This window comes from Astatotilapia calliptera, chromosome 12 (genome assembly GCF_900246225.1).
Source record: "Astatotilapia calliptera chromosome 12, fAstCal1.2, whole genome shotgun sequence".
In the NCBI taxonomy this organism is placed as follows: Eukaryota; Metazoa; Chordata; class Actinopteri; order Cichliformes; family Cichlidae; genus Astatotilapia; species Astatotilapia calliptera.
In genome coordinates this window covers 12,171,515-12,195,490 of record NC_039313.1, presented here as the reverse complement: position 1 = coordinate 12,195,490, position 23,976 = coordinate 12,171,515, and the positions used below count along the sequence as shown (strand labels likewise).

General features: G+C 41.4%; 2 protein-coding genes across 6 annotated transcripts; one reads left to right on the top strand and one right to left on the bottom strand.

Moving 5' to 3' along the window:
* Nucleotides 1-5,375: 5,375 nt before the first annotated feature.
* ark2cb (arkadia (RNF111) C-terminal like ring finger ubiquitin ligase 2Cb) lies at nt 5,376-16,414 on the bottom strand. Of its 5 annotated transcripts, none has more exons than XM_026186597.1 (8): nt 15,637-16,414; nt 11,675-12,005; nt 11,375-11,506; nt 10,561-10,690; nt 10,273-10,377; nt 9,841-9,936; nt 9,210-9,313; nt 5,376-7,251 (listed from the first exon to the last, which is right to left on the bottom strand). In XM_026186597.1, the coding sequence occupies exons 1-8, from the start codon at nt 15,695-15,697 to the stop codon at nt 7,134-7,136; spliced, it is 1,077 nt and encodes a 358-aa protein (XP_026042382.1). In that variant the 5' UTR covers nt 15,698-16,414; the 3' UTR covers nt 5,376-7,133. The 5 variants fall into 5 exon arrangements, with proteins under 5 accessions (XP_026042382.1, XP_026042383.1, XP_026042384.1 ...); XM_026186598.1 differs by having other exon boundaries at nt 11,375-11,503; XM_026186599.1 differs by lacking the exon at nt 15,637-16,414 and adding an exon at nt 12,129-13,338.
* Nucleotides 16,415-17,295: 881 nt separating this feature from the next.
* LOC113033154 (ATP synthase subunit alpha, mitochondrial-like) lies at nt 17,296-21,304 on the top strand. Its single transcript, XM_026186594.1, has 11 exons — nt 17,296-17,455; nt 17,920-17,995; nt 18,460-18,629; nt 18,809-18,982; nt 19,403-19,569; nt 19,675-19,975; nt 20,083-20,307; nt 20,414-20,521; nt 20,638-20,782; nt 20,868-21,018; nt 21,101-21,304. The coding sequence occupies exons 1-11, from the start codon at nt 17,396-17,398 to the stop codon at nt 21,177-21,179; spliced, it is 1,656 nt and encodes a 551-aa protein (XP_026042379.1). The 5' UTR covers nt 17,296-17,395; the 3' UTR covers nt 21,180-21,304.
* The last annotated feature ends 2,672 nt before the right edge of the window (nt 21,305-23,976 follow it).

Sequence of the window (23,976 nt, the reverse complement as noted above, 5' to 3'; positions counted from 1 at the left end):
GCTCACCACAACAAATATTTACCTTCATTTTACTTTTCCTCACGTCTCACTGAAAGGTTTCATACCAATGCCAATCACTTGAGGGATAAAGGCAAAGCTGGAAAACAGTTCAGCAAAAATAAATTCATTTGCTTAAGCATAATATATGGGCATTGCACTCCAACAGGGGTTAAAATATTCATTATTTATAAATTTAAAAACCCTTTTGTAGAATGATGGGTAGTATTACACAGGGATCAGGGAAGGCGAATAGCCAATCGTAGCAGCAAAAACAAAGACAACTCAAAAAAAAAACGCGGAATGCTGTTTAACATGTAAATAAAAAAACGAATGCAATCATTTCCAAATCTCATGAACCCATATTTCATTCACAACAGAACATAGAGAATATATCAGATGTTTCGACCAAGACATTTTACTTCACGACCATCTGCGCCCCCAGTCTATGGATCACCTGTAACTTAAAAGGCTGTAAGGTCAGACACCAACAGGTGATTCGGGCGTTGGCATCCTGCATGTGATGGAGCCACTGTAGCGGAGCGTGATCCGAACAGAGGATGAAAGGGCAGCTCAGGAGGTAAAAATGAAGAGAGTCAACCACCCAGCAGATTACCAAGCACTCCTTTTCAACTGTGCTGTAGCAAGCATGCAATGGCTGCTGTTTTTTACACCTGAGGGCGCACCGGCCCGCCTCCCAAGCGGTACCCCAAATACTGTACCTCCCTCCGTCCAACCGTACACTTCTTCTGGCCGTGAGCCACACGTGCCTCAGGGACTCCAGGACCGTGGCCACCCACTGCACATGCTCCGCCCAGGTGTCACTGTGGATGATGCCAGCCACAGTGACATCCGGGTAGGCGGCAGCATATGCAGCCTGCGGATGCAGCACCCAGTCCATGAGGAGTTGGAAAATGGCTGGAGCTCCAAAGAAGGAAGTGTGACAAATTGGTACAACCTGTAAGGAGTACACAAGGATGCTTTTTCCTGGGAATCTGCCAGTAGCCCTTGGTTAAATCCAGAGTTGTGAAAAACTGAGCAATGCCTAACCAGTTCAGGAACTCGTCAACCCGGGACATGGGGTAGGCATCAAACTGTGACACCTCATTCACCTTGCGGTAGTCAATGCAGAACTGTATAGACCTATCTTTCTTCACCACAAGGACCACGGGGCTATACCACCCACTGTATGACTCTTCTATTAGTAGAGATATCATCTGAATTTCAGGAGCAGGACCACTCTTCCTTCACGCCTCAGGCTATAAAAGCCCCCCTCTCCAATACCTGCTGTTCTCATTTTCATGCCCCATGCCCCCCCCCCCAAATTTTCCCCTCCCTTCTCCTCCTCGAGAGCCTTCGCCAGTCCCCTTCGAGGCCTTCCCCAAACCGCAGCACCAGTTCACACTTCCTCATCCCTCATCGCCCATCATTAACGAGGATGTGGTCCCAGCTAGTGAACTCCAAGCTTTAGCATTTCAGCCATTTCCCTCTGAACAATTAGCCTTTTATGTTTAGGAAACCTGCAGGGCCATGAACGCACCATCACGCCTGGGCATATTTCAAAATGGTGCTCTATGAGATTGGTATGGCTGGGCAGGAGGGAGAACACATCTACAAAATGCTGTTGCAATGCAGCAACATAGGCTCTCTGGGCCTGTGTGAGATGGTTATCACAATGAATGGAGGATGGAATGGTGGAATTTGGCATCTCTGGTCCTAACTCATCTGTCTCCTTCACCAGAGTCACCAGAGAAGCAGTCTGAAGGTAGTGGATGCTGGTCCAAACAGACCAGTACCTACCAGTCAGTCAGTATCTCTTTCGGGATGCCAAATCAGGAGACGACCTGAAACAGCGCCTGCGCTGCACTCTTAGAAATAGTGCACAGTGGCACTGCTTCGGGATATCACGTTGCATAATCCACCAGAACTAATACACAGTGATGCTTCATTACATCACAGATCAAATTTTGTTGACCGTTAAGTATGGACGAGATACACTGAACGTGACACGTGAAACAAAGACAAAAGGAGAACATATAACATTTGTAGGGGGATGATGAAATAAACATAATATAAACCAAATTCAAAACAATGTATTCATAATTTATAATAAATATTACAAAACTTTATTTTAACATACAGATTCCATGTTTGTGCAGTCTTGTTTGGATTGGCCCACCTGTTGAGGAGTAGTAGGAGTAGGAGTAGTAGGGGCGACCATGGCGCTGGGGGTTGGGAAGCGCATCTGTAACCGGAAGGTCACCGGTTCTCTCCGGGCTCTCTGTCCTGGTCGTTGTGTCCTTGGGCAAGACACTTCACCTACCGCCTACTGGTGTTGGCCAGAGGGGCAGATGGTGTGATATGGCAGCCTCGCTTCTGTCAGTCTGCCGCAGGGCAGCTGTGGCCACAACTGTAGCTGCCTACACCAGTGTGTGAATGTGAGAGTGAATGAATAATGGAACTGTAAAGCGCTTTGGGTGCCTTGAAAAGCGCTAAATGCAATCCATTATTATTATTAGATAAAGACCTACACATACACATAATCACACGCATAATGTGATCATTAGAGTAACATTTTACAGTGTCCCAGTTATTTCTTTATATGTTGATTGTTATTTTTAAATAAGTGTATCACCACATGGACATTATCTATGATTTTCAGATTTCAGGTAATCTTGGATTGCATAAGAAATACAAAAAACAGAACTTCATTGTCATAAGTAGCTCATCTGGCTTACTGTGACTATTGTCTATAACAATTTACAAGGTATTGTAATCCGTGAAATACAGAAAGAAAGCGATATAGTAGGCTTCCTTGTCATTGTGGCTATATTGCACAAACTAATCAGGATGAAAATCCAGTGAGAACAATAAATGTGACCTCGAGCTTGACCGTGACCACAATATGGATGAAAATCCACTAGGTGATCAAATCTGACCAATACTCCAGGAGGATTAGTGAATCTTGTCAGCTGTGGATGGACAGATGACGGACACCTAGCCAAGGCATGACTTTATCGGTCATGCTTGTCTTATTAGTGAAGATACTTTAACAAGTGGGCAATATATTTGTCAACTAAAAAAAAACCTCCACTTTAATATCGTCCTGATTTTTCTTTTTCTTTTAGCTGCTCCCTTTGGGGGTCGCCATAGCAGCTCGTCTGCCTCCATCTCACCCTATCCCTAGCATCCTCCTTTGTCAAGCCAGACCTCACACACCACACAGAGCCTGTTTCAGATACTCCCTCTCCTCTGCATTCCTGATTCTAGACCTTCCACTGTTTAATAACATCTTGATTGCTTAATTTAAAATCCAATACAGTGGTGTACAGAGGCAAGTTTGGAAAGATTGTGCCGTTTTCCAAAATGTGTGGACCCACTGTATGCTGTTACAGATCTGTCTGTGATATGTTGTCCAACACGTGTAATTCAGATAGCTTACAGTTCCATAAATGAAATGTTTTTTCTAAATTAAAATGACTCCAAATGACACACGGATCAGATTAGTTCTCAGCATTTTAGGCAGTTTATTTGAAAAACACATACAAAAAGATCATATACAAGACAATAAATAAAAAAGAGACAGAACAGTTTGGGTTAAGCTATGCAACTTTTTGCATCATCATTAGTAATAAATACAGTACAAAATCCACCCAGAGTGAATCTAAAGATTTTCCACAATATTCACTGATCATGTTATTCTTCATTATGATTTAGCTATTGCTTTCATATTATTGATACATACTTCTACTTTTCTATAAAATACTCAAGATCATAAAACATTGCGCGGTTACAGCAAAACAGCAGTGTGTTGTACAAAGATGGCCACTTCCCTTTTTCACTGGCAGGTTAATAATCAACATTTTTTCAGCAGCAAAGAAACATCTGAAATATTCAAGAAGGTACAGCATCATATTAAACACATCTACAGAGCTACTCCCACATACACATAGGAAAACCTGAGAAGGACATGCATTAAAAAGCTTGTGCTTTAAGTTCTACTGTTCATTCCGGTTCATCAGCTTGAGTTAATACTATGGCTACTGTCCAGTTCGCTCTGGAGTTATGGGGTACACTGTGGAGGGCACGGGGTAAGGCCAGTGAGAGCACGAAATGAAATCATAATAGTAAGACCAGCCAGCTTCATTCCAATCCAATATATGTTATAATAATTTGCAGGATTAGTAGAGTATTAATAAGAAATGCACACCGAAAACGTAGTTAGCTTATTATACCCAGGTGTAAAACATCTATATTGTATAACCACAGTACACCAGAAGTTTGCTCAATAAGATCAATGGCTCAAGTTAGCATGTTAGATATACGTTCCATAATCCCACACAAAGCAACTGCCAGCAACAAATAATACAGCTTGTAATGTGGGTCGTAAAGAGAAGCACTAAATTGAGACCCAGATATGATTTATATTGTGGTCAACTTAAAATGTGGAAAAACGAAAATAAATGTGACTGATTATGACAACAGAAGCGAGCTAAGACAAAAAACAAAAAAAAAAGGGCTGCACCCTGACATCTGCTTTGCATCAAAGCAGGGATGATGTCTAGAAAGTAAAACATTTATTAAAAAAGAAAAATCGAGAGATGATATGAATGGAATGTAATCCAGATCAACAGCACCATGCTGGCTAGAAAAAATGTGTCGGGGGAAACAACCCCAGTCGATTTTTCAACAAGTTTCTTTTTTTTTTTTTTTATCTCGCCTCCGAAAAAAGAAAACACAGACGGCATGCAAAAGCATCCCCACCGACCAATGCATAATGAGGTATTCTTTTTTTAATATTTTGTGTTATTTTAAATAAATATATTGATTAAATTGCAAAGTTATGAGATAGAGACATTAAATATTCCACCACGATAGCTAGCTAGCTACAGTTAGTAATAAATAATGATTGTTAAATACTTAAGGCATCTTTAATCACAGCATTCTATGTGAACTAGCAAACCTCCATTTTCATCCATCTGTAGTTTTTTGGATGGAGGTTTCATACGAAAAGAAAGGAAAAAAAAAAAACAAACGAAAAAAACAAACGCAACACAAACAGTCAAGTTACCCTCCAATAATACACAAGGAAGCATGAAAATATTTAACTGAACTGGAACACAAACTCTAGGACAAGAAGAACCCACACCACCAAAACAAAAAAAGAAAAAAAAATCAGGCAACTCCATATTATAGTGCATTTACAAAACACAAGCTACATTAGAACAACAATAAATATGTTTTTGCAGCATTGCAGCTTTTTCTTCACTATGGTTAAAGTGGACAAGGACTCGGCATATTAGTACCATGTCCAGATTGGCATGTGAGCAAAACAAAAAGAAAAAGAAGGAAGAAAGAAAAGTGTACAGGTAATAAAAAAGAAAGAACGAAATGGCAGGGAAAAAAAGACAATTAAAACAAAATTAATGTTAAGAACAATTGTTTGGTATTTTTCAAATGGATGGCTTTTTCTCCCTTTCACCCTCCTTCAAGTGAACTACGCCAACATGGTTCATGCATGATATAGAAAAACAGCTTCTATCACTGAACGTATCACAGTTGTTCTAGCAATACCATACACTACGACCATGGGGGGAGAGGGGGTGGGGACAGTCATACACATTCTAGCACATATCACAGGCAAACTAGTTTGTATTGTCCCTGTAACACCAGAAACAGTCTTTTTTTTCTTCTTTTTTTGTTTTTAAATCAAACAGTGGGAGCAACTCAGATTGAAATGAAAGGAGCCGATACACAACAGAGGCCATTCACTGGATATAGAAATCACGTGTGCTTGTTCGATAGGCAATAAGGTTCTGGTGATAGGTAATACAAATGTCAGGTACTCTGATGGCAAGACTCAGGCACTGCATCCTCAAGCCCATGCCGGCCTCTCATGATCACGAGCGTGACCATGACCATGAGCGAGGCCACAGAGAGGAGTTGCTGTTAGACACGGATCCACCGGCAGCTCTTTGAGTCCTGTTAGGAGCGCAATGCTTAGCTGGTCGGTGATCAGTGTCTAACGGCAACTTTGGTCTACTCGGGATGAGTGGGGAAGGGTGCGGGGGAAGGAGTGGGGAAGGGGGTATCAGGTGCATTCTTGTCCTCCTCTATGAATGAGTGGGATCATCAGAGTCATAATATACGGTTCACATGCACAGACACAGTCCCTGTTTCTACTGCTCCACAATATTAACGACACAGCCCAAGCCTGCCATACAGCATGCACATCAGAGGCCTCTGCTCTAGATTATAGAGGCCCGACTACGACACTACACAGATCACTGGAAGCCATGCCTGCAGTTAGCGTTTTTAGCATCAACTCTGATGGCATCTACTAACTGTAAATCCAAAACCATGTTAGACAAGAAAGAGGGATTTTTGGCCTTTTTACATGACTAGCTCTTTCTCTGGTTGCCTACGATTAAACACACTGAATATTCTTACTGTTAGAGCTGTATTCACCCTCTCTGTAGGTTTTATTTTTCACAAACATATTTCTCAAAAGGCTTTTGCTTGCTACACAACACTGTTACTCTGTAAATACTTATTCAGTACTATACTCCATTACACCACAAGCGTTCAGCTACAAGAGTTCACACCAAACAACCTCATGCTAATCATTTGATAATGTTCTGTACAGATGTGCTGAGGGCTTGGGCAGAGTGCAGCTTCAAGGATTTTTCACAGGCCTGGGGAGAGGGATGGGGCAAAGGGTTTGGTTATAGTGGCAGAGAAATGGCCTTGATACACCACACTGAGCTGGGGAGGTTGGTCGTCAGAGTACCCTTTCTCTTGGCGGCTGTATGGAGAAATGTACACAATCTGACAGAACTGTGTGAAGCCTCAGCACATCTGTCCATACACGTCCACTCCTACCTTTAACATCCAGCCAAGTCCATTAAACCGAACCTCAGTCCAGGCGCCTATCTGTGCATCAACCCCCCCGTCCCTCGTTGCGTTGTAGGTGAGTGTGCTTTGTTGATCCCTCTGTCACAGCTGTCTCAGAAGGCAGGCTCGTTGAGTGATGCAGAGGGGAAGAGGGGTGTTTGGCAGAGCCTCTCCCCCTGGAGGGAGGGCAATGGAAAATTAACAAGACCAAGATCCATAGCTGCAGAAGTCAACAGGAGCTATCAACTGTCGGGGGTCAGCTGAGTCTCAATGTCCACTCTGCAGATGGGGCATTTCCTGCTGGTGGCCAACCACTGGTCCACACACGCCTGGTGGAAGAGATGCATGCAGGGTAATCTCCTGAGGAGACAGGAGAGACAAGGTCAGGAATTTAAAACAAGCGTAAAAGCGTCCTTCCAAAATGTCAAGCTGTGTAATAATCCCAGAGGTTTACGGTATAAGTGGCTGATTGATCACCAAATCTAGACAAAAGTCATTTTTCCTGGAAAAAAGAACATTCACAGAAATGTTGATTGCACACCACTGCTTTCTATTTTACAACCACAACATAATCAGCACGTCTTGAGAAGATGTTAAAGAGCAATTGCAGTGAAAGTTTTTTCACAGTGTGCCAATTACTTGCTTTTAAAGTAAGTGATTACACTGCAAGATTATTTACATACAAAATCTGAATTTCCTAATGTTTTCTAATGCATTTACTTATGCAGCTGAATGAAGTTGTTTTTTTTTCATCTGTCTACAACAGCTGTTAAAGTTAAATTTGATATTTCACTAATTGTTAAAGAAAAAATACCAAAAAACACAGAGCTGCTGCTTCGTCAAGGTGAGAATTTGCTGTTTTTCTTCACCAATGAGTGAAAGTAACTAAAGCTTTTTGACAATACAAGCACACCATTTTCTCAAATAACAAAAACAAAACTATAAATGGACATTTGTATGATTTTTTTTCCTCTTTACACCTTTTTTTACACTCTTAGGTTGAATAATATTTAATATTAAACATTTAAAGGTGGTTTCCTGCTTGATGTGAACCCAGAAGTGACAACAAGCTTCATCCTTCAGCTCAACTAACAGCTGGATAAAACAACTGTTGTTGCTCTGCTTTGTTACACAAACTTCACGGTCTTTAAGGCTTCCACATGCGTATGATTCATAGGTCTGTCATACCCAGGAATCCATTTGTATCCAGAATAAATCCAGCCATTGGACTATGATTCACGTTTGACATCTGAAAGCAGCTCACATTTGACTTTCATATGTGGGGGGAATAAGCTTAAAATGAACGTTGTACGTCATAAGGAGGAATTCTGTGTTTGAGGTACAATAATGATATATTTACTGTAGGTGTTCCCTCATATCAAATCACCCGATATGTATTTTAGGACCACACGTGCCAAGATTTGCTTGTGTCATAAATAATGGAGGATTTTCAACATAAACCAGAGCAAACGTAACACAATCAAGCTGAGATGTTGGGTGTACGCTTTATTTGAATAGAATTAAAGTCTACTACCATATCACAGCTCCATCCCTCCCTTAAATGCAGAAGATTCTGTTTATTCTTGCCTCTTTTCCGCCTATTCAGTGGGTAAAATAATATGCTCTGTCACTTCTGAACACATCACAACACCGGACACACATCAAAAGATTTTGCGAGAAGCTAATGCTGCCCGCGGGGAGGGTTTTTAAGATGAGGTGCTGGGAGAAATCCAGTGATGGGATTTTAAGACATGAAGCTTTTTAACTTAGGTGGCAGAACCAGTTTAGGGTTTAGAAATGCTTAGATCCTGTGTCTTTATATCCAGTTTATGGGAAAGAAATGTGGTTAAGGATAAATTAGTAAATTAACCTCTGAGGACTAATCATCCTGAAAAGCATTTACCCTGACAGGCTTTGGGAGAAATTGTTTTTTAGAGGGGTAACTAAACCCAGTTGTCTGTGAGGGTAATGCAATTAGTTTTGTAGGTATTAATATAGTCATGAACCCAAGTTAAGGGACACATTTAAGTTTAGTTAGGAGATGAGCAAAGTAATTCAGATTCCTCCTGAGGGGGACATGAATGTGTAAATTGAAATTCAATGCAATGCATCCAAATCCACAAATCAACCTCAACCTGCTGTTACAGGCACTAATCATCTAACTGAACCACAGTGGTACATTCACTGAATGACAAACAGACTGATAATGCGATACTATTTCAGGATGTGAGAAACAAATACATCCTTCTAGGAAAAAAAGCGCTTTTATGCGCAGCCTACATCAACATCTGCATAACCAACCAAAGAAAAAGCAGTACCTGACATCCTCGCCATCCTCCAGCATCGACAGACATATGGTGCATTTTTCATCGGTGTCAAGCTCCTCATCATCCAGACACATCTTCAGGTCCTGTGGTATTCTCTGCACAGAAAACCACACAAGAGCAAACACACTTTAATTACTGAAGTGTGCAGTGTTTATGCCACAGGGGTCTCTGAGTCAGCTCAGGCAGAATAAAAAAAAGTCTTTGAATTATACTTCCCAGAAAAAAATAGACATCAAGATGGAAATGACTCAATTACTCCTGCTCACTCAAAATGTACCAAATAATCTTGCATTCTGAGTATTTGGGTCATATTTGGCATAGACGTTTCTTTAAATTCATTCCACATACATATCTGCAGACAGCTAGATGAGTCATCCAGCGCCTTGAACTGTGAACACTGCAGCCCTGTCTCACTAATCTGGCAACGGAAATTAGTTTGACCTTTGAACTACAGTGACAGACGTGACCTTCATTCCACTCTCGTCTTTGCTCTTTGATCCTTTCAACCTGCTGCTGCCTTTCGCTATCCCTTTCTTTCGCATCTTCAGTTCTTCCCCTTTACCGTACCACATCAAAAAGGTATATTTAATCCAGCAAGGAGCTAAAGAGTCTCCAGCCCTACCTTTTTGTACTTGTGGGGGAAAGTGAATCTCTCAATGGTGGTTTGGACCGCTCCACGGTTTACGCTGCCCAGTCTGTCCTCCAGCTGCAGAAGCTCCTATGAAAAAAATCCCAGTTGCCTTTAAAGGAAGGACCTTTCTGTATTTTGCCACTAAAATAACAGAAATAAATATGCACAATAAAAAGATATTAAAGTGTGTAATGTAATCAAATCGGTGCCTTAAGGAACAGGACACCTTGCTTGAAATGAAAACAAATGACATGAGATTAAAGGCAGCTGGACCATTTAAAGCATCTGGAGCCCTGGGTAATTGGAAATAAGAAAATCAGCTACCACTCAAGCCTATCCAGAGATTGGTCACAGAGAAAACAATGATAAATTAGTGTAGACTGGTGCGTCTGCTGAGGAGAGCGAGGAAATAGGCGCACAAACCTCATAGCTCTCTCTAACTGCAGATGCGTGGCGGGAGGGGTTGAGACTCTGCAGAGCCAGCAAGTGCAACTGGGGATATGGGTAGTTTCTGATCTCATGGACAACCTAGGAGATGACAGATAAAAGAAGCTAGCGTCAGCTTTGCAGCAGAAATCAGAAAGAACAATAGGGACACGGGTCATCCCCGGTTGCTGGGTGTTGAGATTAATCTCAGAAACCAGGAGAAGAGTCGCCGTGAGTTCATCGAGATGAACATGATTGATCGTATGGAGGCAGAGGGGAGCTCACCACTTGCGTTGAGGCATTGTTTCTAGGGAAGTGGTGCATCCTAGGAGAGGTCAAGTAGTGCTGATAGTGCTGCGGCAGCGGGTGGATGTGATACTGGTGGGGGGGAAGCCCAGCGTCCACACTTAGATCCCTGGACAGAAACGGAAAAAACAAATCAGCCAGTGGAACACTGCGAGGTCTCTGGAACACTGAGCTTCGATAACAGCAGACTTGTGTACTTCTGTAGCTGCTCAATGGGTAAATCTTTTAAACGGTGAGATTGTAATATGATTTTTAAAAAATATATATATCCCCATACCAGGTCAGATACAGCAAATTTGATTACATGAAAATTGGTTATCATGCAAGCAAATGTGTGAGAGTTGATATTATAAAAGTAATCAATACACATGGACCAGCAGAAGGTAAGTGGACAAATGGCTGTAGCACACATAGCTAAAATTAAGCGATGAGCTACTTAAATAAATACATTAAGAAGAAGTTTGGGAACTTCTTGATTTTTTGGGTCATTATTTTGTGTTTGTTTTTTGTTTTTTTGGTCTTTATAATTTGTACTCTGTGATTTCACTCAAGACTCCCATTGACAAGAGTGCTACAACAGCAATTTATTTGCTTTCAACTCTTCATCTTGAACTCATTCATTCAAATCTAAAATGTGTCTGTAACTGACATTTATCTTAAATGGTCTAAAGATGAGCTGGTAAAAAATGCTTTCACATTACGAAATAAGGTGTCTGTTGATGTTTCCTCTAAAAAAAATAGCTTTTTGCATCTGTGGCGCTGCATGTGTCGTTGAGAGAGATGCACTGCTTACCAGTCTGTGCCCTCAGCCAGGTAGCGGGGCTGCTGAACCACAGGCTGCGGAGGGACATGGAGGGGGGGAGCAAACTCATAGCCGGGTCGCAGCCTGTGGGGTTGGTGAGGAACTCTCTCTGGGGTCCGTCTACTAAGACAAATAACTAAGCATTTGAAAACATCCTGGAAAATAAGAGTTTATCATTTAAATTTAAAATGTCACTGCACAACTCCAGTAGTTACCAACGAGGTGCTTAAACTAAATATTTTGCCTTTTCCTCTCTATTTTTTTTTTTGTACCATAAAGCTGTGTGGATACCTGGAGGGTGGCAGGATGTGTCGGTGCTGGGCCTCGAGGATCTGCTGCTGGAGGAGGTATTGCTGGTGTAATGCCTGAGGTAGGAAGGGAGGGGCAGGGATGTCCTGGAACTGGGGAGCGGGCAAAGGGTTGAGGGGCGAGTGGAGCGGAGGGCCGTGTTGGTGGCTGGGCGGGGCCAGGTGGGGGTTAATGCCTGACTGTGGCTGCCCTGGGTGGGGCATGGGGAAGTCCATGGGCAGCGGGGCCTGAGGACCTAACTGGAAGTGCCGGCAAGAGGTAGCATGGCTGTGCTGCTGCTGCTGTTGTTGCTGTTGCCGGTTGAAATGGGATCCTGTGGAGTATAAGGAGAAGTTGTCAGGTACCTGAGGGGGGAAATTAGATGGAATTAATAGTAGGTGAAATGTGGTGTCACTGTGTGTGAGATATAGCATGTTAATGAAGCCCTACCTCTTACCTAGGGTGAAAAATACTTCTGTGGGGGTGGGAAAATGATGGTTACCACAAGTACCATGAGAATGAAAACCATTTTTGGTGCTCCACACAAAGCGCAAGCGTTCATTTCTTTAAATGCATTTCCAGCCCCTGGATCGACTCCTCGTCTTCACAGACAAACAAACTGGATCAGAACAGAAGAACCGTACCCCTATACAGATATCGACGTAGCTCAGTTCTTGTAAATTCTGCAGCTGACAGCAGGTCAGTGCACTCAGAAGTAAACCATTATTACCTCACTGCCTGTAAGAAATACATTAAACTGTTTCTCTGCCAAGTCTCTATCTACACAACTGTAAAGAACAACCTGTTCCATATAAAAAAATTAAACTAGACATTAAATTCACATTATAAATGTGCTCTACTGAAATCAGCTGTCTCTCTGTGTTATACACTTCCAGTAAAGCTCTGCTATTCTTCTCCCATATGAACATTCAGGAGTTGACAGGAAATAGCTTGAATGCTTTTTTTAACTCTCTCCAACCACAGCTATTTGGCAACTGCAGCGAACAGACTGCTGTCGAGACTTGACAAGGAGTGGAAAATAAAGACATAGGCTAGCTTGTGCTGTGTTGCAATATGGTTTTAATACCCTGGTTAAGCTTAAGGAGACCTTTTTGTATCATAGTGGGACTGAGAATAATTAAATTTAGCTTTGATCAGACTTTGGGGGGAGGGGATCTCTGCCAGAGGGAACCACAGTTATGCTCTGCCATGTCTGACTTTTAAACAGTTTCTTATAGAAGTGCAAAAGACAAGACTACTTTGCTCGTAAACACTTGATTTCTCCAAAAAAATAAATAAATAATAATTTATAAAGAAAAAGGCAAAGTCTACATTGCATTTACTCGGAGCACGCTTGAAAATTGCAGTTTGAATTTTAAATACAGGAAAGACAAGCAGTGTAGCTTTCCAGATTTCGCATTTCAGCTTGACAGTTTGTCAGCGTAGCCGAGCAAACAAGATATGACCTTGCTGCCGTGGGTCAAAGGCTCAGAGTCTAGACTGCAAGTAGCACACTGCGTTTTCAAGCGTCTCAGTGAGAACGATCACCATGAATGACAGCAGATAGACTCATTCAGGGCCCTGCGATGAAGTAAGCGTGGAAATCGTCTATCTTTGTCACAGCAGGAGAGGAGGTGGGTAGGTGGGTTGGTGGGGACAGGGGTGGAGGGAGGGGAAGGAGGGGGGGAGCAGATAGGGGACAAGGGAGAGGGAGGACAATAAATGGAAATCAGCAAGAAGCACACTGAAGGTTAGGAAAAACACTATATTCTTTATTGAAAAATATTAGTATTTGTGGAATTTGTGTTTTCTTTCTTGTTTGTTTGTAATAATAGTATAACTCCATGCAACAAAAATAAACAACATACACTGAAGGCAAGGCCCACCATGCTCCATATAGGGTTAAAAAGAACAAAAGCGGCATCCAATGAGCAGACGTGTTGGCTACAGCACATGATTTCAGTACAGCAGGGTACATCTTTTCTACAGAAAGATTACATTGGATTTTTCACTAGTCAAATGTAGAAAAAACATAAACAAAAAATTATGAATCATAAATGTGACCATGCATTGAAAGTACTATTACCAGAACAAAAGGTAAAGAGAAACCACAACCAAACAATAAAGACGTTATTACTAATAGAGGATCTCTTTAGCAGTGCAGGAAAAATAGGCATCCCTGTGAAATGGATAGCATTTTGGTCTTATGTTAGTGGGGTAAATTGAGAAGTGATGAACCACCAGTGAGCATGTTTTCCTACTTAAACGTTTAGAGTTTCAGATGCCTGTAAAAGGGCAAAACAGGCCCTGACAATTCAGTGTGATTCAAAGCTTGAAATTTGCAAAAAGGGAACAAAAGGATTACACAAAAAAAATGGAGACAGTTATGGCAGGTTGTTGTGTGGAGGTGCAGTGTACCTTCAGTCATTTCAAGTGACATCGCCACTGATTTAAATGTTACGTTTTTAACAGTAAAAAATGGCATGCGCGTGGTCCCAATTTGCATGCTTTAATTTATTTATTTGTTGTTGTTTTTTCAATCGCAGGTCACTTTAATCATGTACATTGCACCTTGTGTGAAGAGAAGAAAAAGATGAGCCAAATTCTGGTGTTCAACAATGCAGTGCAGTATTTGAGATCATGCAAAATGTATCCACTTTACAGGAATTTACAGCATGTTGTCTATCAAGACTGGATGGGAGGTACACAATGACATTCAACTGATCTAGAAAAGAGCTAAAAATGTTTACTCAGTGCTACAGCAATTTGACAGAAAAAAAGACCAAAAAAAAGGTGCTCTGTCCTAGGTGTTAGATATTGTTTTAGTCTGTTTAACATGGAAAGTCTATGGCTGAGTACATCTTGGGAAAGGGGGGGGTGCTTTTTTTAATACCAATGTCGTCTTCTGATGGAAAGAGGAAATGAAGAAGGGATTCACAATACAGCTAAATGCAGAGAACAGGCAGAGGCCACGCCACACCACACAGCAGCAGATGATCATTAGCTACACAATGGGGGGGGACGACAAAGATCTGATAAATGCAGAATGTAGAGCCAGCCTCCATACTATGAAACAGGGAAATAAGAACAGAAATAAAAGCACAATGAAAATCACTGATGCCACTGTTGTGAAATTAATGTTGCACTGTAGCTTTATCATTGTTTAACTGATACCCCACACTCGATTCTTTTTCTTTTTGCAATTCGGCAGCTTCAAACAAACAGCTGCTGAATTGCCAATTAGCAAATGAGAGAAAAGGGCGACGGATACACTGATAGCCCGGAATTAAAGGCTCCCGGTCGACTGGCCACTTATCGATTAGCACACTGGCCAATTGAGAGGGGTAATAATTGTAATAACTACTGGAATCACGGTGGAAAAAACGGCGAGCGTTAGCAGAAGCAGATGATCTTCAAATGACATCATCCGTGCACAGATAAGCTGACTGGCTGGACAGGCTACGTCTATTTTGCGGTATTTTTCTTTACAGCACAAACACGGTAGTTTCGAGGAAACGTTGAATATTTTTCTTAAAACCTCACAAATAAAAATGCACCGCACGTTAATAAAGACGTCTTTTTATGTAGGAATGTGTTTCTTTTTCTTTTTTTTACATGAGGCATTTTGGCCGCATGTCGCGTGCATGTGCAAGCCTTTGTGAGAAATGTTTCAAGAAATAGTCTGAGCCCAAGAAGCCAGTTAGCTTATCTGTAGCAACGAAGTTAATTTTTAATTCGCTGTATTTGCACCTAGCAAACCTTATAATTCGGTGCCTTATATTAATCTGCGACGGATGCGAATATAAAGCGTTATCGCGTCGGCAAGCAATTTGACCATTAATTTCATGCTAGCTAACGGGAGCTAACCCAACGGCGGAGCTCGAGCTAGCTAGCCCAACAGCTGCAGTGAATATTAAGATAAACAGGGCACATGTTTTGGATCGATATGAATATTAATACCGTACCTCTGTTTCTTACTGAGCCGAATACAGGAAGAACCAGATATCCGACATGCACTAACACCATCCTGGGATCCTTATTTTATGATTCCGCTGGGTTATTTGGAGATATACAGTGGTAGTAGCCCATGCGGATCTACATTCAGGCGGCTGGTTGTTGCTGGCTGGCTGGCTTGGCTAAACACTACAGGCGAACCAAACCAAATGACTGTCTGACTCGCCTGGTTGTCGTTGACAAAAGCAGACATGTCATTTGTTCTACGGAGCAAAAGAGGGCGATGTTGCAGCGCTACATGCCAAAGCTGCAGCTATCTCTGGGTTAACCTATCCGACCTTGCAAAGTTAATCTTTATAGAAACAATGTAAACACATTAACAGGCTTAAAAACGCAAACGGCACATTGAAGTAACTTGTAGTCTTGACTTTAAATAATGAAATCTTCACTTAAGGACCACTGTTGTTTATTAATGTATGTCCGCAACATTAGCAGACTCACTGGAAACCCATTTGAAAGAAATGGTAGAATATACATATAAAAATAAACGCATTAGAGGCAAAGATGTCCTGGCTAGATGCGCTAAGGCCTACATTTCCCATGATTCAACGCAATTGCTCTTTTCTTAAGCATTCGCAGAGAGTAGGAAATAATCAAAAATATGATTTCCCTGTTAGCAAAAAAAAAAAATCACACTAAGGTACCCTCAACTCGGAAAAGCAAGTTAATAGATAAGATAAATAAGTACGTATAAGAATGTTATCGCGTGCACTTCAATATACTCACTGGCCGATTTGTTTGGTTTTGTTTAGTTCCCTGTTAATGTAAATAATCAGCCAATCACATGGCACCAGCTCAAGGCACTGACCTGCTGAAGTTCAAATAGAGCATCAGAATGGGGGAGAAAGCGAATATAAGTGACTGTGAAAGCGGCGTGGTTGCTGGTACCAGATGAGTTGGTATGAGCATTTTACAAACTGCAGACGTTATGGGATGCCTTGTTGATTTTAGAGGCCAGGGGACTATGTTCTGGCTGCTTTGAGATTATAGGAAGGCAACAGTAACTCACATAACCTCTTTTAGAACCAAACTTGGAGAATAGAAGTTCTTCTGATGGCTGTTATCAACAGGAGCTTTCATTGTACTCAAATGGTCTCCACATTCACCAGATCTAACTCCACTAGAACACTTTTGGGATGTGGTAGAACCAAAGATCAACTAAAGTAAAGCATTATCTACTATTATACTGGGAACTGCTTTTGACTGGTTGTTTAAAGGCATTAAATTAAAAGAGAGGATTATCTTCACATGCATCGAAAATATATATGCATATAAATGCACTAAATTCAGAACAGCAATGTACCAAATCCCAGTCTGTTTTGTTAGTTGTGCCTTGCTGTTATGCTTTATATTTCTCTTGTTTTTTATACGTCCCTCTTACTTGTTTATATTTCTCCTGTTTACTATTTATTCCTGCTGTCTACTATTTATATTTTATGTTGGCACAGTTGGTGCAAAGCACCCACAGTTGTACATCTTTTTTTTTCTTTTTGCCATTTTCATTTAAGTTAAGTTGGTTTGCACAAAATAACGTTTTTATTTTGTGTAACGTATAATTTCCGCGTCAGTAGGGGGCACCGATGAGTATTAAAGTGGGAACCAGGACCAGAGTCGCATTAATAGAAGAAGAGTTCATTCAGCCATTACATTCACTCACAGGCAGGTCGGAGCTGCTAACAGTTGAGGACAGGTCATTAGCAACCCGAGAAAATGCTATCCGTTAGAGTTGCAGCAGCTTTGGCCAGAACCCTGCCTAGAAGGGCTGGATTCGTAAGTACTTTAACCAAGCAAGTTGCATTTATTAAGAATATTGCAGTAAGTTTATTTAATATCCGTGCGAGCATTTATGGGCGTGAAGGGTAACGTTAATGCCGCAGGCCGCTAGCTAACCTGTCACCGGCTTACGAATACCCTTCTAATAAGTCCTAGTTAATAATCGATGCTAAAAGTCTTGAAATTGGATGTTTAATCGTGTTTTTTTTTTATGTTGCCCTTGTGAAGTGACTGATTTCGTCCTGTAGCACTAAATGTAGCACTCAAGCTAATGCTAGCTGTCAGCTAACAGCTCATTCAGCCACGCTTTGAAGGTCAGAAAGCCTGACAGCGCAACTCCTCTCCGCTGCACAAACTTACATTTGCCTCACTGCAAGAAGCGCAGTTGTAATCCTTATTTAAATGTCTCTTAACTTTCATTTGCGCTCAACTTTTAATTAAGTGCTTGTTATTGAATCCAGGTGTCAAAGACTATTCCGGCCGCCTGCGTTGGGGTCAACCACCTCCACACACACAGACCATGGCTGCAGAAGACAGGTGAGAAAGTCAAAAACAACAGACCAGAAACTTCATCCTGTACAATGCAGGGCATCTCATAAAGGCGACTTATTAAAATAATTGGTTCTGCTATGCCGGTGAAACTGCTGTGTAATCCCTGTGTGTACGTCTAAGAACACCTTATCTTAGAAAAGGCATCATCAGTGTTTGGTGTTTGAGACCCACATAACTCTTCATTCTAATTATGTCATTTAGAAATTTAAACCATGCATATTTTCATTCTTTGGTTTTGTTTTTGTTTGTTTTTTGTTTTTTGTTTTTTTGGTAAAAGCACATTGAGGTAACAAAATTAATCCTTTTTGCAGCATAAAACCATGAAGGTTTCACAACTGTTTCTCAACTGTTCCTCTACTTCTAAGTGTTTCAATAGATTATTGGGGAAAGCTTTTCCAGTCATTTTAACATCCAGTTGTATTTATTTTTTGACATTTTGTCTTTCACAGGCACAGCCGAGGTGTCCTCCATCCTGGAGGAGAAGATCCTGGGAGCTGACACCTCTGCAGACCTGGAAGAGACAGGGCGTGTGCTGTCTATTGGTGACGGTATTGCCAGAGTGTATGGACTGAGGAATGTCCAGGCAGAAGAGATGGTGGAATTTTCCTCTGGCCTGAAAGTAAGTCCAAAGGCACAAGGTTTCTCTCCAACCTGCATATCTTTTATATATAAAAATGGTTAAAGAGGAGCGCACCGTGGGTTTGTCTTGTTGAACAAAATTGTGAAACTAAAAAATGCTAACAGTTTCAATTCAGTGATGTTATGTTTTTTCAAGAAACCATATTTATTATCCTCCAGGGCATGTCTCTGAACTTGGAGCCTGACAACGTTGGTGTTGTGGTGTTCGGTAATGACAAGCTGATCAAGGAGGGCGACATCGTGAAGAGGACCGGTGCCATTGTGGATGTTCCTGTGGGAGAGGAGCTGCTTGGCCGTGTAGTGGATGCTCTGGGAAATGCCATCGATGGGAAGGTAATTTAAAAACCTTTAAAAAATAATTTTTTGTTTTGGATTGTGACATTCAAGTTGATTAACTAGGGCCTTTTTAAAGAACTCATCACCAGACATTATCTTGTAGAGCAGCTAGATTACCTATTAATCAGCAAAATTGCCAGTTTAAGTTTTCATAAATGACCTTGTCTCTCATTAGTAAGCATCCACGAGTTATTTGGACCAGTGACGAAATCTTGCCTTTTTTTTTTTTTTTTTTTTTTTTTTGGGGGGGGGGGGGGGGGGGGGTTGGTTCTTTTTGTTTTTCTACCTATTCATGACTAGTTCAGTAATTAAATGGCAGTCATCGCAACATGACTTTTATTTCCCACCATTATAGTACTTGCAACCATTTTGATGTTGAAGTTTGCCTTAAATTGACATTCTCTCTCACTCTCTCAGGGTCCTTTGGGCTCCAAGGTCCGTAGGCGTGTGGGTCTGAAGGCCCCAGGTATCATCCCCCGTATCTCTGTGAGGGAGCCCATGCAGACTGGAATCAAGGCTGTGGACAGTCTGGTGCCCATTGGCAGAGGCCAGCGTGAGCTGATCATTGGTGACAGACAGACTGGGTAATTATCAAAATTCACAGATGGTTTTTAACAGTGGTTTGGTCTTGATAGGAGAGCTGTAGATGAGTGGAATATTTTTTTTAAGTTCAATATTCCACATTCCAGCAAAACTGCCATTGCCATCGACACAATCATCAACCAGAAACGCTTCAATGACGGAACTGATGAGAAGAAGAAGCTGTACTGCATCTATGTTGCCATTGGACAGAAGAGGTCTACTGTGGCTCAGCTGGTGAAGAGGCTGACTGATGCCGATGCCATGAAGTACACAATCGTGGTCTCTGCCACTGCCTCTGATGCTGCTCCGCTGCAGTACCTGGCTCCATACTCTGGCTGCTCCATGGGAGAGTACTTCAGAGACAACGGCAAGCATGCCCTGATCATCTATGATGATCTGTCCAAACAGGTGAGGATTTGCAGATGAATCTGCAAACTTTATTCATCACTAAAGTTTAGCATGTTGTGCAAATGTCACTATTATTCTCAAATTGAATAATTTTCTTTCTCCCACAGGCTGTTGCCTACCGTCAGATGTCCCTGCTGCTCCGCCGTCCCCCTGGTCGTGAGGCCTACCCAGGTGACGTGTTCTACCTGCACTCCCGTCTGCTGGAGAGAGCTGCCAAGATGAACGACAATTTCGGTGGTGGCTCCCTCACCGCCCTGCCTGTCATTGAGACTCAGGCCGGTGACGTGTCTGCCTACATCCCCACCAACGTCATTTCCATCACAGACGGACAGGTTTGTTTGAAAAGTGTTCGGAGCTGATGTTTATCTGTTCATGTTTTGTATTGCACCTCTGACTTCTCCATGTCGTCGTTCCCCCCCCCCCCCCCCCCCCCTTTAGATCTTCCTGGAGACTGAGCTGTTCTACAAGGGTATCCGCCCAGCTATCAATGTGGGTCTGTCTGTGTCCAGAGTAGGCTCTGCTGCCCAGACTAGAGCCATGAAGCAGGTAACATCTGGCTGACCTCCTTTTTAAATGTATTCAAGAATAAGAATTGCATATAATTCAGCCGCAGGGCTAAAATCTTAGGTTCTCTCTCATTTCATATTTTCCTAACTTTATAGGTGGCTGGTACCATGAAGCTGGAGTTGGCCCAGTACCGTGAGGTGGCTGCCTTCGCCCAGTTCGGCTCTGACTTGGATGCTGCCACCCAGCAGCTCCTTAACAGGGGTGTCAGACTCACTGAACTGCTGAAGCAGGGCCAGTACTGTGAGTTACTATTATTATTTTTATTTCGCTAGAAATCCTCAGGGTATTGTACAGTGCAACTAACTGTCTTTAATGGTTCTTCCAGCTCCCATGGCCATTGAGGAGCAGGTAGCAGTCATCTATGCTGGTGTCAGGGGTCACCTGGACAAGATGGAGCCGAGCAAGATCACAAAATTCGAGAAGGCTTTCTTGCAACACATTTTGAGCCAGCACCAGGACCTGCTTTCCAACATCAAGTAAGAAGAAAAACAAATCTGTATGTTTGAGCCTTTAAAAACCAAAATTGTTCAATCTGATCTCATCCGTTTTTCGTTTCAGGGCTGATGGCAAGATCTCAGAAGCATCAGATGCTAAACTGAAGCAGATTGTACTGAACTTCCTGTCCAGTTTTGAGTAATAGCACTTCGATTGATCTTCAGTGAGCTAACTGTCTGTGTCCCCATTCTGCTTATATATGTGAACACACTGAAGGCCAAAACCTCCATGTACAGATTTGTCCAAATAAAATTTTACAACCCTGCAGTGGTGTAAAACTCTTCTGATTGTTTGGTCAGTTTGGAGTTCAAGTTGGTTCCCTCTAAACAGTTTTCAGTTTGATGAGAACAAAAGCAAACATGTTTTGAATAGATCTATTTAAATATATCGAAATGGAGAGGGTGATACTGCACATAATGAATTCATGAATGCTGTTTACTGTAAGTCGTTCTTCATAGGAGCATCATATTAAAAGGGGCTGATAAATGAGTATAGATTGACTTAAATGATTTTCTCTGCTGGTTTCAGAACTTGGAGGGAAATGTAAGCCCAGTTTCTCAACTGTAGGGGGAAAATGCTTAAATAAATTCAGTGACGCTGTCATGAATCAGATCCCTGAGTACTGTCTTATGTTGAGAGATTGAAGAGACAATGTTTGTCTGCCTGGCTTAAATCAATACTGCATTTTTTACAGCTCAACGTGTATTTATGCAGTTTTTAAATCTCAACAAATGACTACTTAAAGGAGCTGCAACAACAAAATGTTTCATTGTGTATTGACTTATTCTTTGAAATGAAAGTTCCTCACAAAAGGCAGTGCCTTCTAGCTATGCTTTTTCTTAACAAGCTATGTCAGTGGGAGAAATGAAAAGTGGTAAATCTACATAGGTTTCTCTTCATGTCCAGCAGGTGGCCATAAAATCTTAAATACTGCTGCTAATGAGGCTAAGAGGTGGTTTACCACTAGATCTTAGCTGTTGGCATTGTTGACCTGGAGTACAAAAGAATTGTTAGAAATTACAAGATCATTGTTTATGATGTAAATTAAAACAAATGCAATGATTCGTGTATCTCATAAACCAAATTTTATTCACTGTAAAATATGAAACAAGTGTTTAAACTAACACATTACTAACACATCTGAAGAAAGTTGGGACACAAGGCTGAAAAAGTAAGTGAAGTAGAAGGAACATTTCACAGCTAATTAGGTTAACTGTTAGCAGGTCAGTACTACCTAGTGTAATACCCAGTATTATTGGGTATTTTAAAAAAAGCATCTTAGAGAGGAAGAGTGAAGACTTTTACTATCTCATCATTTACAATTACATCATTTAATATCATCAAAGGGCTCTGAGAATATGGAGAAATCTATGTAGGCAATGGACAAGTTCAAAAATCAGTGTTGGATGTCTGTGACCTTCAGGTGCTCAGACAGAACTGCATTAAAAAGCCATGATTCTGTCATGGAAATCACTGCATGGGCTCAGGAATCCTTCAAGAACTCAGTGTTTTTGAACACAGTTCTCCATGCCATCCACAAATGCAGGTTAAAGGTCTTCTGTACAAAGAAGTACCCATATTTGAACATCCAGAACACCACCATTTTTTCTGGGCCAAAGCCTATTTAAAATGGACTGAGGCAAACTGGAAAACTGATCAGGTGGAAAAAAATAAAATAAAATTCATTTTGGAAAACATGGACGCCACATCTAAACTGAAGCAACGAGTCACCATCCAGCTTATCAACTTTCCAAAAAACCTGCATCTCTGATGGTATCAGAGTGACCAGATATCCCTATTTATGTGTTAAAAAACAATTCAGTAAGATATGCCGTTTTAATTGTTAAGTTAGATATGGACAACTCTCAGCACTGTCCCACACAATTAGTGCTTTCCCCAATCGATGCTGAAAACTATGTACAGGTAGAGCAATATATGGACCCATCCAGATGATGTTGTTTTATTTGCATCTTTTACCAAGACAATGCTAAACTGCATACTCTAGCAGCAGGGCTTCACTGTAGAACTGTAGGCAGGCTTAACAGGCTAAACTGGTCTGCCTGCAGTCCCAGTATGTTATCAGTTGACAACATGTGATGCAGCATGAAACAAAAATATGACAAAGAACCCAGGACTGTTGAGCAGCTAGAATCCTGTGTCACACAGGAATGGGACAGCTTTCCTCTCCCAAAAGTCCAGCAGCTGGTCTTCTAAGTTTCCAGACATTTCTGGACTGTTGTTAAAAGAAGAGGTGATGCTATGAAGGGTAAACACAGTCCTGTCGCAACTTTTTTGAGACATGTTGCTGCCATCAAATTCAAAGTGGCCTTATTTTTCCTTTAAAATGTTACATTTTCTCAGTTTAAACATTTTTCTAGGTTCTATTGCAAATAAAATATGGGTTTATGATCCTCGAAAATCATTGCATTCTGTTTTTTATTTACATTTTATACAGCGTGCCACCATTTCTGGAAGTGAGTTAAATTTTGCAGCTGATCGGAAAGTTAAAAAGTGCTAACGTGAATACAAACTACCGCATACCATTTCTCATTCATAGATGTCTTTCCTGACATACCACTGCAAATCTACTGCTGATAAGCTGCCTTTTTCTCTTCCTCTCCTGAGCGGCTGTGTTTCTCTTCCACACTTCTCTGTTTGTCTCTTCTTATTAAACAGGAACAACATTGGACAAAAAGTACATTTTTTGCAATTAAGAACTTTGTTCTCTTTTGGTTACCACATCAAGAACCAAAGTTTATCACAACGTTGGCTCTCATTATTCCTTCATTTTCTGTAGTTTTTTTTTCTTAGCTTGTTTTTTTTCTTATCCACATAAATAAATTCTCCTGAATTTTTTAACTTACATAACATCATCTTTTTTTCACTGACCGCTCTTAAAAAGTTGCCATTTCACATTGTGCTCTGAGTCGCTTGTTCCT